The sequence below is a fragment of the Peromyscus eremicus genome, chromosome 1, assembly GCF_949786415.1.
Source record: "Peromyscus eremicus chromosome 1, PerEre_H2_v1, whole genome shotgun sequence".
Classification (NCBI taxonomy): domain Eukaryota; kingdom Metazoa; phylum Chordata; class Mammalia; order Rodentia; family Cricetidae; genus Peromyscus; species Peromyscus eremicus.
This window is the reverse complement of record NC_081416.1, coordinates 5,281,288-5,298,358: the sequence shown is the minus strand read 5'-3', so window position 1 is coordinate 5,298,358 and position 17,071 is coordinate 5,281,288. Positions and strand designations below refer to the sequence as shown.

The following is a 17,071-nucleotide window of genomic DNA, read 5'->3' as shown; positions in this document are numbered from 1 at the left end:
TGAGAATGAGGAGGGAGGGTATGCCATTTTTTAATAACTTGTGCAGACTGACGCCATGGAGGCATGCCTCTGGCAGGCAACCCTCGAAAGTGCCTTCTCTCTAGAGGATGATGGTGGAGGCCACTGGCTCACATTAGCAGAGTCTTCTTCCTGTTAATGTGCAGAATCTCCGAGGCATCTGGGTTCACCCCCCGGCTCTGATGATCTCCATGCCCCACTTCCTCCGGCCCCACCTGCAGAAATCACACACAGCCCCCCTGAGTGCCCACGAAGCTCCCACAAGCCGTGCTAAGATGCCCGGCAAACACCCAACACTTTCACCCCCCCTCCTTTGTCCTCTCTTCTACCCTGCCCGAGAAAAAGGACCCTCAAGGCAAAGAAAGAAGCAAAGCCTGTGTCTCATTTAGATGTGGTGTCTCTGTTCTGAACAAAGTCGGGTTCAAAACGCAGACTGTTAGAGCCAGCGAGTCCCTGACCCTTTCCAAGCATGTAACGAGCAAGCACTCAGCACAGCCTGGGCTGCCCTGGCCCGGGATTGATGTCGTCCTGGTAGGGTTTGCCTCTGCACAACTAATGGCTATGACTTCAGAGGAAGCCTGCGGGAAGTTTAAACCCGTGTGTCATCCGCTCCGGTCATCTCAGACCCATGAAATTAGGCGCCTTGTTCAGCTGCCTTTCACGCTTCCTTAGAACTGGCTGACCTTTGCCCAAAAATAAACTTTGAAAAAGCAACAATGAGTTTGTGTTTCCTCGCAGTCTGGCCAGGCAGGGGTGCAGCTTGCTGCTTGTTACTCACGTAAGCCCCCCCGGAGACCCCAGGCCCCTCCTGTTGGCCAGTTCTGCAGCCCCGCCGAGCCATTTCCACTTTGTAGGAGCCGGGAGGGGTCCAGCCAACACCTCGAGTCAGGCTCAGGTCAGATCTGTACTTGACCTTGGAGGAGGAAGAGACAAGAGGAATAGTCAGTGAGGACTGGGGGGCTTTGACCACTGAGTGAGTGGGATTTAAAATGCAGCGAGGAGATGTGGACCACCAGTGACATCATTAATGTCAAGACAAAGAGCGGTCACGTGGTGCACAGAGGACCCTGTGTACAATGAGCCTGGCCACCCTGCTGCCACTCCTGGAATCTTCCCATCCAAACCTGGGAGCACTGCAGCGGGGCAAAGTAGGCTGGGGACACCTGGCTCAAGTCTGAGCTCCTATCTTAATGTGCTCTGTGGCACGAAAAAACTCACCTCCCCTCTCTGAGCTTCGGTTTGCTTACCAGGAAAAGAATAAAATGGCTTAAATAACTCTTTAGACCCCATGGAAAAAGTAGAGCAGGAGCCCACCAAGGGCCTGAGCGTTCAGATTGGACATGTGCTAAGTGGCAGGGTACTTGCCTAGCATGCATCAGGCTCTGGGCTCAATCCTCCTCTAGGAGGGAGGGAGGGAGAGAGGGAGAGAGGGGAGAGAGGGAGAGAGGGAGAGAGGGAGAGAGGGAGAGAGGGAGAGAGGGAGAGAGGGAGAGAGGGAGAGAGGGAGAGAGGGAGAGAGGAGAGAGAGAGAGGGAGAGGGAGAGAGGGAGAGAGGGAGAGAGGGAGAGAGGGAGAGAGGGAGAGAGGGAGAGAGGGAGAGAGGGAGAGAGGGAGAGAGGGAGAGAGGGAGAGAGGGAGGAGAGGGAGAGAGGGAGAGAGGGAGAGAGGGAGAGAGGGGAGAGAGGGAGAGAGGGAGAGGGAGAGAGGGAGAGAGGGAGAGAGGAGGAGAGGAGAGAGGAGAGGGAGAGAGGGGAGAGAGGGAGAGAGGAGATGAGGAGAGAGAGAGGGAGAGAGAGAGGGAGAGAGAGAGAGAGAGAGAGAGAGAGTGAGAGAGAGAGAGAGAGAGAGAGGAAGTTGAGCTTTCCCGTCCAATACCCCAGTCCTGCCACTTATTTCCTGTGTGCTCTTAGGTTGTCTAACTCCTCTGTATCTGGGTTTTTATCTGTTAAATAAGGTGGTACCAGGATTGGAAGGGCTGCACAGCACAGTCCTTAGACAGCATTTGCTACAGGTGTGGCAGAAGTGACAATGGCTGTCACTGTGCCTTCTCAGCTGGCTCCCCCAGGAGGTAACAGGGATGTGTGGAGGTGGCTCACATCACTCTGCAGTTGATGGGCCTTCTGGCATGCTTCAGGCCTAGCTGCTCTGAGTCACTGGTGTGCTGGGGCAGTGGCTGCCTGTAGTGTACAGCACTGGCCAGTTGCTGGCTCCTCTTGGCGTGGAGGAAACCAGGTTGGTCAGTGCGGCTGTGGAACTGGGAGCAACCCTTGACAAAGTCCTTCTTGTACTCATTGTCGCTCTGGAGCCTGCCAACACGGAGGAAATGCCTCGTCCTTGGGTCATCGTTGATGCTGCGGTACCCAATCTGTAGGCCCCGGTCCCTCAGGAATGCCTCTTTGTACCGGAACTGCAAGTCAGAGAAGCAGAGAGCTGATGGGGACGTCCCTCCCCTTCAAAGCCAGCCTCCCCAGAGGGGCCGGGCCCTGGGGCTTCAGCAGGAAGCTCAACAGTGGGTAAGGGCATAAGCTTTGGAGTCAAGTAAACCAGCGGTGTGGCCTTGGACCAGCTGTGGAGCCTCTGAGCATCTGATAAAACAGGAGAACAAATCTCCACCCCATGGGATATGAGAGAAGTCAATGATACGGGACTGGAATTCAATAGATGCCCATTGATGTCTGTTCGTATGGCTGCTGTAACCCTCCAACAGGAATAGAAGTGTGCCATTCTTCTTTCTGTCCTCCACGGCATGCAGGGACCTTGTCTAATGCTTCTCAAATTACTTTAAGTGAAGCATCTAGCTCATTTTACATAGTTACATTTCTTCTTATTTTTATCTTGTGTGTATGTGCATGAATACATATATGCATTGTTGTGAGGGGGGGCATGTATGCCACAGAGCACCTTGTGGAGAACAGAGGACAACATTGGATGTCTGTTTGTCTTGGCCTTCTACATTGTTTGAGTTGGAGTCTCATGTTAGCCACTGTATGTGCCAGGCTAGCTGGCTATTGAGCTTTAGAGGATTCTCCGAGCTCTGTTTCCCATCTTACCATAGGAGAGCTGGGGTTACAGAGGCATGCCACCACATCTGGGATTACAGGTGCATACTATCACATCTGAGGTGACAGGTTCATGCGATCACATCTGGGGTTACAGGTGCATGCTATCACATCTGGGGTTACAGGTGCATGCTATCACATCTGGGGTTACAGGTGCATTCTACCACATATGAGGTAACAGGTGCATGATACCACACTTTGATTATAGGTGCATGCTACTACACCTGAGGCTACAGGTGCATGCTATCACATATGAGGATACAGGTACATGCTATCGCATATGAAGTTACAGGTGCATGCTATCACATTTGTGATTATAGGTCCATGCTACCACATCTAGGGTTACAGATGCATGCTACCACATCTGGTTTTAGACGGGATCTTCAAATCTGAATATAAGTCCTCATACTTGCACAGAAGCAATTTCATAAAAGGTTCTTTACTACAAATTAAGCAGCCAACCATAGAACCACAGGGTCCTTGGCTTCTAGGCTCTCCAGCATCAACTGTTGAGTATCTCTCCTAAAAGAGTTGCTGGGAAAAATAAAAAAATACAAAAACAAAAACAAAAAGGGGCCTTCCAAAATTTCTGGCTACAATCCTAACCACCAGGCCTATGTTCTCTTTCCTTTGAAACCTGATTCTGTTTCAGTGTGGAGAAGGCACTCTGATGGTTCAGGAGGTTGTCCTGTGCCTTTCAGCACATTTGGTAAACCACAGTTTAGAGTCTTACATCACTGGCAATATCCCTGGAAACCCTGGCAGTCTGGAATGGGATGGCATCCAGCCTGAAGTCATAGCCACCAGCCCGGTTCTGCTCCCAGGAGTTTCTGTAGACTTTCTGGTTAAGAAAACAAAAACACTCATGAATAAGGAGCAACCATGCTATATGGTCTCAGCAGGAATTATGCTCCAGGGATGTCTGAGGTCATGGCTCTTTATGATGTTGGGGGACTCCCCCAACTCTAGGGTTAATGGGACTGTCCATACAGGGTGTCTGCTCTTCAGAAGCTGTGGTCTGTGAGTCTAGCTCACTTGATGCACCCTGCTATTCTTGGGGGCCCTGCACCATCCTTCTGTGTCTGCATCCGCTCTCTGGGTCTCAGCTTTTCAGGTTCCTGATCCCAGAACCTGGAGCTCCGGCACGCTGAAAGTGCTCCTCTCTGGGTCTTGTCACCCAGGGGCTTCCTCTGACTCCTTGAGGTTGGGGATTCAGTCTAGCTGTGATGCCTCACCCCATCACTAGGAGAAATGCTGCACCTCACATGTACTCTAGACACTTGCGGGGAGGCCAGACCTTCACCTAAATTAAATGGATTGTCAAGAACCTGACAGGGTACCTGACCCACATGCTTTCTATCTTCCTCTTTTATCCCCCCCCTTTTCAAGTTGATCCATGGCCCTCTGGGGGTCTGTAATCATATCCTCTCAGGCCTTATGCATGCCACATCACCTATGGAGGCACCAAAATCTTCGGTGCCTTCATGTAGATGTATCTTTCCAAGATAAGGCAATTCCCCCATGAAAGGAGTCTCCGGGAGACCCCAGTAGATGCTCTCCTTTATTCAGCCTTAGAGAAGCCAGACAGCAGGGGAGTCAGAGCAGCAACAGATGACAAAATGACAGCCCCACACTGTGATGGACGCCGGCTCATTCTGAGAGCTGCAGCAGGTCAAGAGCCCCTTAAGAACCTTCCTTTTGTTGCCTGGAAATGGAAGTCAGGACCGGCCCTCTGTTCTGCAAAGGCTTGGAGAACTGAACAGAGGCAGATGAAAAGCAAAGGGCTCCACCCACTTTTATTCTGTGCCCAGCACTAGAAGGGGACCATGGAGTGCCTGGGCCAAGCAGGGTAGATCTCATCGTCTATGTGTGACTCCTGTCAGCACAGCTGCCTGCACCATGACCTCCAACCCCAACAACCTACACACAAGCCCAATACACAAGGCCCAAGAAACACAGACCCAAGCCTTGCATGGGAAACCTCCTAACTGCAGCCTCACAGCCAGGGCCAAATGTGTGGGTGTACTGGGTCACTATCTAATCTAACAGCCAGGATTAGAAGGTATTCAAGAGATGGGAGAGTCAGATGATAACCCATCAACAATCCCTTCAGCAGTCTGCTTCCTGTTTTGGTGGCTTCCAAAGATATCTGAGTAGGAAATGGAGACGACACCCCTAAACACTCTGTATGAGGGGGACCCAGTTCCTTCCTAGTAAGAGCCTCTACCCCACATCTAGGTCAGTTAATGACATCAACCTTTCCTTGAACTTCAAGTCTAACACCAGACTATGTGGGTGGCCTACGCACCCAGCCCTGGAGCCTGGGTAACTCGGGGCCCCCTGTGGAGACAGTGGTCTAAGTGGGGTTGTCTCCAGTGTGCCGGCTCCCTTTCTCCTGGGGCCCCACACTGCTTGCTTATGGAGGCTTCCTCCTGTGTTGTCTCTGCTGCTGAGGTTTCTGCTCTGCCGCTGCCATTCTTTAGATTCCGCAGGCGCTTTGATTCGGAACCCTGGGCACCCCTCCTCTTGATCACAGTTTTGTCCTCGTCCTCACACATTAGAGTCATTTGATTTTGAGTTATTTCAGCTGCCTTGCACATCTCAATGGCTTTCTTTGCTCAGGAAGGTCACTTTGCCTCCACATCCTCCTCACAGAGCACTTGATCCAATTGTGCACATTCCACACGCCCCTGAAGAAGTGCTCTTTCAAACGAGGTCCACGAGTTCTCCATACCCTGTGAGCCCCGATGGCTAATTTCAGCTCCAGGACTCTGCAGGCTGCCCCTGCACCTTGTGAGAGGACCACACCTCTCTTACCAGCCTGGGGTGGCTGTCCTCCTTAAGCTGGGACCCTCATGAACTAGTTAGTAGTTTCATCCCTGTCTCTGGGCTGTGGTCCTTGGAGAGTTACTCCAGTGGAGACCTGGCCTCCCCATCCTTGGGAATTAATGAGCTGGACCTTCTGTGCTAGCTCTGTAGAGGGGGCGGTCCAGCTTCCCCAGATGGAGGCCAGCCCACCAGAGCTGCTGTTCTAAAATTATCCCTCGCTCATCCCTGAAAAGCATCAAATGCTTCTAATAACTCATATTTACAAAGCACAAGAGCATTCACCGTGTGGGATCCCACAGGGCTTTACAACTGCAACAAACTAATACACACGCTAACTAGAAGGCGCCTCTCTCCAACCCCTGCAAGGCAGACACCTCTGGGGTGAAGAGCAGCAGCTGTCGATCCACACGCAGCCCCAGGACACAATGGCCAGGCCAGGGAAGGAAGAATGGCTGGACTCTAGGAGGCCGCTCGCTGCCCCAGGCTGACACACTCAGCCTGTGTTATTCCAATCTGACAGTGTCTTTTGATTGCTCTGCTTCTCTGCCTGTTATCTGGGGATCACAGCACTGCCGGCTGAGCGGCTGCCTATTCTATTACAACCAGGGGCCTCCAACCCCTGCCAACAACAAGCCCGGGTTTGGGAAACACTGTCTTGGTTATGTACGCAAAGGGCACATGTCCAGGGGAAGCTGGAGTGTTGGCAGGCACGGTTCCGTGCACAAAGGAGCCAGCTACATTGAGAACATCTTTTCAAACTGCAGAGTGAGATGGTGTCATTCTATCTCTGCAGTCATACTTCTCTGAACAGCTAAAGAAAGAGGTCCAAGAAATCATCAGAACCGTTTGCCTACATCTACCAGAACCTGGGGACCATACCCCTGACCATGACCAGGCACATGACCAAGGTCTTCAGAGTCCAGCCCAGAATCAGACTTCCATTTAGCTCAGCTCCATTTCCTCCTATTTTACAGGTAAGGAAACTGAGGCCCAGTGAGGGGGAGTGATAGGAAGTCACACGAGCAGTTTGTCCTGTTCTGGTTTCTGGGTTCTTTTACTTTCATGTCCTCCTTCTTAGGACTTAAAATAATAATAATGATCAATAAAATCAACTGGCGGGGAAATGTTACAGAAGCAGGCACACACCGCACAAGCCGTACTTACATCACTCAGGTGCATTGCGTTCAGTCGTGCTCGGGTGAAATCCGGGTGGTCTGGGATTGGGGTGTACCTATGCAGGGAGTCTGCATCTCCCAACCTGTACAGGCGCTGTGGGTGAGACAGACTGATGGTCAAGGCAGAGCCTAGATACAATTATACTTGGTAAAAGCTCAAGAGAAGAGTAGCCAATTCCCTCTCCTGGCTCTTCCATTTACTAGATGAAGTGGAATTCAGCACTGCCCTTAGAGACAATCTTTCTAGAAGTATCTGGTGAGTACAAGGTTCCCATGTGGCCAGGGTCATGCGATGGTGAACACTGTTAAAACATTTGCCACGATCTGTTCCAAATGGACCATAAACCAGCTCCCTGGCTGGCCACGCCTGTGTAATTTATCCCGCCTGAAGTGGGTGGCTCTGTCTCAGACCCTCTGCAACCCAGTGCGTGTGTTCACTGGGAACAAGAGACAACTCCCAGGTCTTTGACGCTCTGTTGTTCAACACAAATAGTAGTAATACAAAGCAAATTGGCCTTTTTTTAACTTTAAAGTTTATTAAATGTCTTAGTGTTTAAAACCTTAAGGTTTTCATAGTTTACCCAGATCGCACAAAGACACAACTTTAAAATTAATCTTTGTCTTGGTTTTCACTCTTACAGCAGTGATTTTAAGCCTTGCCAGCAACCTTAAGAAGTATTTGAATCCTATCTATTTCTACAGGTGTAGACATTTTGTTCCCATCCTAGGCTTTGAGAATGGGAACTGTTCACAACAGCATTTGGGCTGGGGGAGGGGGGGCAGTCCCATAACTGCATGAAGAATGGAAACTCTTGTAGCCTCCTGTCCCCTGGAAGAGGAAACAGGCCTAAAGTACACAGGCAGCAAAGGCATAAGGAAGCTCTGAACATAACCATTCTTTCTTCACTCCCAGGGTTCTATAAGCCTTTTAATTCCACTCCATACATCAGCAATTAAGATGTACCTGACCTTGTGTTTGGAGAGATCATCAGTAACGCTAAGTATCATTATGATTATAACTCAAACCGTAGTAGGCCCTTTGTAGAGGATTCACTGTGCTCCTGTGCTCACTTAAAGCTTTATTTGCTTTCACTTATTTAGTCCTCTTTAAATTCACTCAACTGTGCCATGGAATGGTTGCCCTCACCATTCTCCCATCCGCTTCCTCCTTCAGATAAGGAGAATGGGGCAAGAAGAGGTTAGCAACTGGCCCACAAGCACCCAGATGGCTTGCACCTCCATCTAGCACCAAGCCACAGCACCCCACTACATGCCCAGGCTTAGTGAGATTGGGGAACCCACCTCATTACAGTGCATGTAGCTGTTCTTGGCATGAACAAGGTCTGGAGAGTCTACCACCGTGGTGAACTTGATACTGTCCGGTTTTTTACGGTACTTGGTCTATAAAAGAAAAGAGTCCCGTGATACATGGTTAAATATCACTTCCATCTTTAATCCTGGCTTCTTGGGACCAAATGTATAAATCACAATGGCATATCAGAAGAAAAGCCACTCTGTTTGATAGGCACCTGACAATCAAGAGCATGGGAAGGACCCAAGCTTCCTTTATGATTAAAAGCATGTGATAAACATTTCATTTCTTAAAGAAGGGATTCTTTGCTGTGAATAAGTTCCATTAAGGGAAGTGTTAGGCATCCATGGAGCCTCACTTAGACCCTCTCCAGGAAAGTTCTGTTAGTAAGAAAACCAAAGATGGCAGTGTCTCTCTCAAGGAGATTCTAGGACAGATGTCCCCAGGCCATCAATCAGTTGGTATTGCTAGCCCTATGTAACTTTTAATACCCCCAGAAGCCAGGTGACCTCAGTCCATTGGACCAAACTCAGTGGGTAAATACAGATTCAGTGAATTGCCAATGAAAACAGTGGTCCACATTAGATGATAACTGGTCATAACGTATCTAGTAAGAAGCTCCTAATGTACTTAATGCCTTCAACTCCTCGGCAGTGAGTTAGTTGCAGGAAAATATCATTGTTTTAGGTTTGGGTTGCAAACAGCTCCAGAAAAAAAATGCTGGGAGTCCATCAGCCTTGGGTCCATGGTGGCATGATCTCCACTGTGTAAACAGGTTCTCTATTCAAAAGGAAACACTCAGGTTGCCCACATCACTCAGGAAGGTTGGGCTGACGGTACCTCACTGATAAGCTCTCCGGCCTTCTTTGCACTCTCTATCTGAGGAGATCTCAGAGCCAGCCATCCTGTGCCCTTCATGCCCATCAAATCTGACTTGTATCGAAACTGCAGAAAGAAGATCAACAGCTTCTGTCAGGACCGTGTCTAGTACCCAGCGGGCATTTCAGCAAGGCCCTTGTTTTGTAATAAGAATAATAACAATAAAGAATAATAAATCATGCTTTGCAATCACCCTTCATCCCAGCAGTTCAGTGACTTCATTGAGAGAAGAATCTGAGTCCAGATGTTTTGAGTTTGCACATTTTCCAGGAATAAAGTAACGGAGCACAATCAAGGTGCAAGCAGCCCCCATTAGCAAGACTTGAAGCCGACAGCGATGACATCCGTGGACAAGCATTTAAAGAAAGAGCTATGCGCTCAAATCCAGGGATCAACCAGGATTATTTGGGTTCATTCTGCCAGTGAGGCAATCTACCACCTGCCAAACAAAAACCATCTACACACCGTTCAGCTGATCAAAGGGTTCTGAGCCCTAGATCGAAGCGGCTATGACTCAGAGCAAATTACTTTACCAACATGCAACTCAGTCTCTCTGTCACATTTGAAGGTCAAAACAATCCTTGGGGAAAACCTCAGAGTCCCCAGGGACAAGAGACCATTAGATTTTTGCTCTTCAGATAATGGCCACAGAGGGGGCAGGGGTCAACTACAGGAGGAAGTTAAAAACTAAAACAAATTTAAGTATGATGCTAGCAATAGGTAAGTCCCTTTAGTCCTTCTATGCCTCAGTTTACCCCCCAACCCCCAGCTGTATCTCACTATGATTTGCTTATATTGCAAAATCAGGCAGAATCTTTTCCTCTTTCTTCATGTTAAGGGCTTAGAAGATTAGGCCAACAGCACCATTCCTGGGAGAAAATAAATAGGAGCATTACAACGGTGGCCCTGATTGGCGCCCCTAAACTGTCAAATCTTATTAGGAGTCCTTGATCTGCCTGCATCGGCTACAGTGACACCGTCACCCGAGCGCCTTTCTTCTCCTCTTTATGGAAATTGGGTATTTTTAAAGGTGGAAAAAGCCTCTCTAAGGAAATCTGAAATTTGGATCTAAATGAAGTTGATGGCATTTCTCTAATTTAGATATAAGCCCTGCTGTAACGCAAAATATCGCTCCGGATGCCAGCCTCTCGGCCTGTTTAGTTCTCTTTCATTTCAGGATCCACAGTGCTCCTCACAGCTGGCCTCAAAGCGGGTCTGCGTCTGATCTACTGTCTGCCGGTTAATGCCCCTGTGCCAATTCCACACTGCTTTCTGACTGGTGAAGGGAGGCATCACTCGGGCTCAGGAGCAGGTTTCAAAACCCCATGTCAGTAAGATTGCTTTTCATACAGTGTCTTTTCAGTCTACACCGGCAATGCTTTTGCCTTCGACTCTGATAAAGAGCAGAGAAAATTGGATAAATTTCTAAGTTGGAGAGAATAATCCTACAGGGCCTCTTCACAGCCAGGCCCTGCTCCTTTCATGAGCGAGATGGAGTGGGGAGCACTCTTTCAACTTGTCTTTTGTTGGGCTGAACAGTACGATTACAGGTAAGTCAGGAAGCAAGACGCAGGTCCCCAAAGATCCGACTGTGCCTCTGACTCTGATAAACACATCATCTATTGATATCTCCCCAGCCCAGCTTTGACTGTTCACACAGACCCTAAAAACAACACACCTGCCCCAGACTTCATGATCAAAGGAGGGAGAGAGGAGGGGAGCCAAGAAGAGTCAGCTATCCAGACGGCTTCAGAGACTGAGTCTAAGAATAAACCTTCGCACACTGCCCACCCCGACCTGACTCACCCAAATGGCAGAATCTGTTTCCCCTTATACTAAGGTCTGCAGGCCACTTGAGAATTCATTCATGGGTGTGACTTTCCCAACACCCCCATTTTGGAGCAATCTCTTGCAAAGTGATAGTAAATGTAGGTACCATGTAAGCAATTGTACTGAGGCGGTTCCTGGAGGAAAGGGTGTATTCCTCATATGGATAAGAAGTGGCATCCTTACTACCTTTGCGGGACTGTTTAGACTCATTATCTCAATGCATTCTGCAGTGCAAAGGAGAGCTTCTTATTCTCACCCACAGAATAGTTTTAGTGATGGTTTGGACACTGAGAAGCGCTATGCTAAGTAAGCCACACTGGAAGCCATCAAGAACACAGACTAGAATGCCTAGGTGATAATATAGCCACCTACAGAAGCCCTGCCCCACCTCTTTCTAGTTCTAGAGCCTTGGGAAAGTCATTTCCCTGCCAGCTTGTGACCCAAGGCAAATGACTTAGATGATGAGGGTCTCACATTTGCATCTGTAAAAGTAAGAGTGGTACTCAGACCTACCTTTATATGAAATGAGACTTGTGACATATTTATATTAATACCTGGCCCAGGAAGTAGGGGCTCTATGCATTTTAGCCATTATTGTTGTTTCTGATAGGGAAACTGAAGCCTGGATTGCTTCAAGAGACAACCTGAGGTTACCACAGTGGGGAAGGGTGGGAGACGATATGTTTTGAGACCCTACAGTCTTGGAATGACATCATGCAGGAGCAGAGAACAATAGGCTCACAAAAGACCAAACAGGCTATGAAAGTCACTGCGTGTGATCATGATGGATGCCCCCAGGCCAGCATGTACATTCAAGTGACCTTCAAAGGGAAGCAGAACTTGACATGACATCAGCAATCATGGCCTTGTGGAGTTTAGCTCAAGTGAGGAGCATCTCTCAGACCTTCTGGTACAACCTAATGCTTTCTTCCTGGCCAGGGCAGGAAATACAGGAGAAGCTTCTCAACCAACGAACTCTTGTTGAGGGGCTAGGGTGGGCCCTGCAGTTGAGAGCACTTGCTGCTCTTGCAGAGGACTGCACCTGAGTTCCCAGCACCAAACAACCATGCAAGCCAACTCACAACTGCCTGTAACTCTAGTTCCAGGGGGTATGATGCCCCTTCTGGTCTCTGCAGGCACTGCACTCACATGGTGCACACATACACACGCACACACAAACAGTTTTTAGAAGAACAAAGACTGGTGAACTCATGTTGAGCATGTGTTTCCTTTTCTATATAATCTAGCCATGCAAGATGGAGATTTTGACAAAGACTATAGCAAAGCCAACACCCTGAGCATCATCACTGTTGAGTGTAGCTGGGAGTTCAGACTTCTTACATCTAACCAATCATAGGCTAAAAACAGTGCACAGAGCATCACACTGTTATGTGAAATTGAAGCAATCATTACTTAGCCCTCAGAACTGTAAATCAGATTCTGTTTTTAAAATGTTAATATACAGTTGCCAGCTGCCATTTCTCCTTTTGAAATTATGTTCTCGATATTTTTTTAAATGTTAAAAACTTTTTCTTTCTTTTCAAAAATAACAGTAACATAAATCATACCTTCAGGTGGTGTTTAGGTTTTCCTTTCTTTTTCTTTCCTTGGTAAAATAAAAGTTGGCATCATGTTAACCCTATTATGACTCTCAAAAGTCTGAGATCATGGGCCAGATCAAACCTTGCTGCTTTTCTGATTCTGGGATGGAGTCCAGGGAATAAAACGACTACTCAGGGTCACCTAGCCAGCTAAGGGCAGAGCTGGGTGAGCAGCCACCTTCTTGCTCAGCAATGTATTATGATGAGTCATTATTAAGGTCATTATTATAATAGTCAATAACCACTTTGTGTGTATGGTTCCCTGCTTATTGAACTAAGAGCAGGCCCTGTTCTGAGGGCAGCCAAAACTGGGGACTAGGTCAGGGGACTTAGGAAAGCGGCTCTTTCCTCTAGGATCCTGTAGATCAGGCTTCATGCCAAGTACTTCACACAGAACAGCTCTTGGCTGAAAACTGGCTTCTCAACACGAGTTAACCTCACTTCCCCAGGAAATGCTTGGAGGTACTTACTACCTTGGTAATATAGGCTTGAGGCCTGGGGTGCTGCTTAGTGTCCTGCAGCGCTCAGAACACACTTTCATGGTTTGGCCTAGGAGTCCCCAAAGGTGCAAATGCATGACAAGGGTCCATGGCTAGCAGGTCCATGGCTTACGTCTAAACTGGGAATGGCTTCTTCTTAGGGTTGTCACAGGGCCCAGAGAGATGATGGGTGGCATTATGCCTGCCACTCTGTGTGTCCTACATACACATTGCATGTGACTACTTTATTATTGTCACCATGTCCAAGACTGGGCAAAGATGAAGGACCTGTGCAACTCACATGGCCAGTGTGGAGGAACGGGATGTATACCTCAGAAATATGACTCCAGCGCCTTCCTCCATGACATGGAGTGTAACTGCTTCTACCACTCCAACCCCTATCCCCCAACTCACCCTTGCTCTTAACTAGAGCAAGATCTCTCCTTTGAGAGCCTTGGGGTCTACACCTCTTGACCCCAAAATTGGCACTGCTTTAAGATCCTTCAAGAGAGTCAGAGTTCAGAGAGTAGAATCTGAGCCCAACTCACCAAACCTCCTCTACCAGCTGTTCCCAGCCCAGAGCTGCAGCAAAGGCAAAGGTTGCAGTCAATGTCAGCCATGGCTGCATCATCTTAGCCCTCGTCCCCACCCTTCCCATCCTCAGTCTAGGCCAATGCTGTCTGCCCCATCCACCGAGACCTCTTCATTCATCCACACCTTTTTGTGTACATAGTAGTGTATACATACATGTTCACATGTGTGGGGGCACAAGTGTGTGGGGGGGTGCACATGTGCATATGCATGTACAAGCCTGAAGTTGGCATCAGGCAGACTCAATCATTCTCCACTTCATTGATTGAGGCAGGGTCTCTCACTGACCCTGAAGCTTGCTGCTTTCTGGTTAGCCAAGCTACGCAGCTTGATCCAGGGACCCTGTCTCTGCTTTCTCAGTGCTGAAGTTGCAGGTGGCTGCCACACTTGTCTGGCTTTTATGTGGGTTCTGGGGGTCCGAACTCTGGTCCTCTCACTTGCATGCCGAGTGCTGTGTCCACCAAACCGTCTCCCCAGCTCCAATCATGGGCTTCTGTTTGCCCTCAGACATGTCACTATGTTCCTGCTCTTGCCTTGGAATTTACTGTTCTGTCTGCATAGATTTCCCATCCCCCTCCGTCATCCCCCTCAGGCCTTTGCTCAAATGTCACCTTTCCAATGAGAGCTGCAGGGATGCCGTAGTGTAAATGGCACATAAGTTGGGTGGTGGCACATGTGGGTGCCACCCATAATCAGAGCATTTCAGAAGCTGAGGCAGGAGCACCTCACATTAGAGGCCATTTGGGGCTACATAGCAAGACCCTGCCTCAAAAAAAAAAACCCAGAAAGATTGCACATGTGCATGAACACACACACACACACACACACACACACACACACACACACACTCCCACCCCACTTCTGTGTTCTATTTATCTCCCTAGCAGGTATCACCATCTGAGATATAAGATATCCACCATATCAATCACCATTAATCTCCCTTCACGGCAATGGAAGCTCCACACGCACAGGAGATATTTTTCACTTCTTTGCTGACGACTTCATTCTCCCAGAAGGAAAGAAGAATTGAAGGGAGGAGAGGAAAAGGGAGAAGAGGACAGGAGAGGGGAGGGGAGGGGAAGTCAGAAACTCAGAGCAGGAACTCAGGTGAAGAGAGCAAAAAACAAGCCAGTGAAGTGTTCTCCATATAGTAGCTGCTCAATAAATATCCGCTGAAGAAATAATCCAGGCCTGGAGGTCACAGGCCAAATTTGGGGTGGAGAGCGTTCAAAAGCTCAAAGATAAACCTCAGGTATAGCAGAAAGGTGGGGCTAGCCAGTGCTGTGCAGCCTACCTCACTCTGTAGGGCATGGGCTTTCTTGGCCCAGGCCATCTTCAAATCCTCAGGCAGAGCAGTGAACTCATGGCACTGTGTCCGGTAGTCACGGTCACTGGCCAGTGCCTGGGCCTTCCTGGCATGGACCAGGTGCACCATATCCATGGGCAGGTGGCACTGGGCTTGGCCGCTGGCTGCCTCCTTCTTGTACTGATGCTCACTCTGCAGCTGGGCCATCCTCCGGCAGTGCTGTAGCCTTGGGTCATCACTCACACTCCGGACCCCAATGAGCTGCCCACGCTCCTTCACAAAGTCATGCCTATAGAGAAACTAGAAGGGACAGCCAGCTGGTCAGGGGCAGCACGCAGCTAACACATACCCACCTCACAGCAGCACATAACCAATGTGTGCCCACCTGTGTTACTTCATCACAGGCCCAGGGGGAGGGGTCACCTTTTCTTGTTCTAGGCAGTAGTGCTTCTAAGACCTACCACAGGCAGTTGGCCCGAAGCATGCCTCCCTCCCTCGGGGCTGAAGGATGAAAACATTAGATCTCTCTTCCTATCTAATTAAAATCAGATCCTCAGAACCTCAGGGAGCATCCTGCTCCCCTTGTGTATCCTGTGGCCAAAAGGAATTTCATCAAAAGGGGTGAAAAAGAAACTTGTATTTTATCCATTCATATTTGGAAAAACATTAAACCCCAAAGACAGGATCTGCTCATTTGAAGTCCACGTTTTCTGTGATTTGTTTGCAGGAAAGAGAAAGTCACCTTCATGTCCCAAAGCTATGGACATACGAAGCACAGCGGGCGGATTGTGCAGGGAAGGACAGAGCCAGGGGGAGGCGACCGCCATCTCCTTTCTCGTCCTTGTTCTGGGTGGTGCTGCAGACAGACAGCTCTCACATGAGACCTGAGTCACCAGCACCTTCAGCCGGAGACCTCTGCACGGATTTAGCCTGTGCTCGGCCCTCCTTTTGCCGAAGGACCTCATTCAGAACTAATATATTCCGTAGATGATGTCTTGTCTCACACAGTTACAGATTTGCTTCAATTTGGGAAAACTCAGCCTCACACATTGTTTTATATGAAGTTAACAGAGAGGAAGCAAGATGGAAGGTCGGAGAAGTCCACTCACATCACTAGCTATGTTCCCGGAGGCCCGAGCAGCCTGGAAGGGGAGAGCATCTATCGTCAGCTTGCAGCCTTGGGCGCGAAGATTACGCCAAGATTCCTTGTATTTTGCCTAAAATGGGAACACATGTATATCTTTAAGAAAATACATGGATCAATGAATAAAGTCTGCATGCCCTTTCATTAGTAGCATGGTGTCCTAGAATCCATTTGTGAGCAGCAAACAATTTCTGTTTCAGAGCAAACTCTCATTAGCGCATGCCCTGTGGTAGGCTCTGAGCATACATGTATGTACAACACCCATAGATCTTACACGGGCATCTAGAATGGGTGCTTTTTGAGAAGCTCCAGCAAATGGTGGAAAAGTGGCTGTTGGATCACTTGTGTGACACAATGCTGGTGACTTTGAACTTGGACCTCAGCAGGGAGAAAGACTTACCTCGCTCAGGTTGTCTGCATTGGCTTTTGCTCGAACGAACTCAGGCAAACCAAGGGTCGCTGTGTATTGGTGTCGAGCATCCTCTCCAGCTGCTTTATAGAGGCGCTGCACCCAAATTAAAAATAAATAAACGGTGAGGAGATCAGCGGTGTGAGTCCTGTGTGTGCAGCTGGGGAAATATGGCAGCAGAACGCCTCCCTGGACACAGCCTCAGCCTGGGTTGCAGGGACATTCCTTTCCGTCAAGTCAGGCTGTGTGAGTGGAATCAGGTGAAATGGAAGGACTGTGTAGGGAGCTGTTGTTTGTTCTTCTAAACACTGAGGAAGGTAAACAGTGGAGATTGTACTGAAATCCATTCGCCTGATACAGCACAGGCGTCTAAGACCTGGGACATAGAATAGACGTGCTGCTGATGGGAAGAGGCAGCCCTGGTCTTCACCCTTCCCCG

At 48.9% G+C, this 17,071-nt stretch overlaps 1 protein-coding gene across 1 annotated transcript in view; it reads right to left on the bottom strand.

The window, feature by feature from the left end:
* Window positions 1-10: 10 nt before the first annotated feature.
* Nrap (nebulin related anchoring protein) overlaps window positions 11-17,071 on the bottom strand; it is a 71,398-nt gene continuing 54,337 nt past the window's right edge. Inside the window, 11 exon segments of the mRNA XM_059245869.1 lie at window positions 11-233; window positions 797-931; window positions 2,115-2,140; window positions 2,143-2,425; window positions 3,811-3,918; window positions 7,071-7,175; window positions 8,384-8,482; window positions 9,234-9,338; window positions 15,068-15,379; window positions 16,189-16,296; window positions 16,624-16,728. Of these exon segments, the coding sequence (XP_059101852.1) occupies window positions 129-233; window positions 797-931; window positions 2,115-2,140; window positions 2,143-2,425; window positions 3,811-3,918; window positions 7,071-7,175; window positions 8,384-8,482; window positions 9,234-9,338; window positions 15,068-15,379; window positions 16,189-16,296; window positions 16,624-16,728 (1,491 nt within the window). The 3' untranslated portion in view covers window positions 11-128.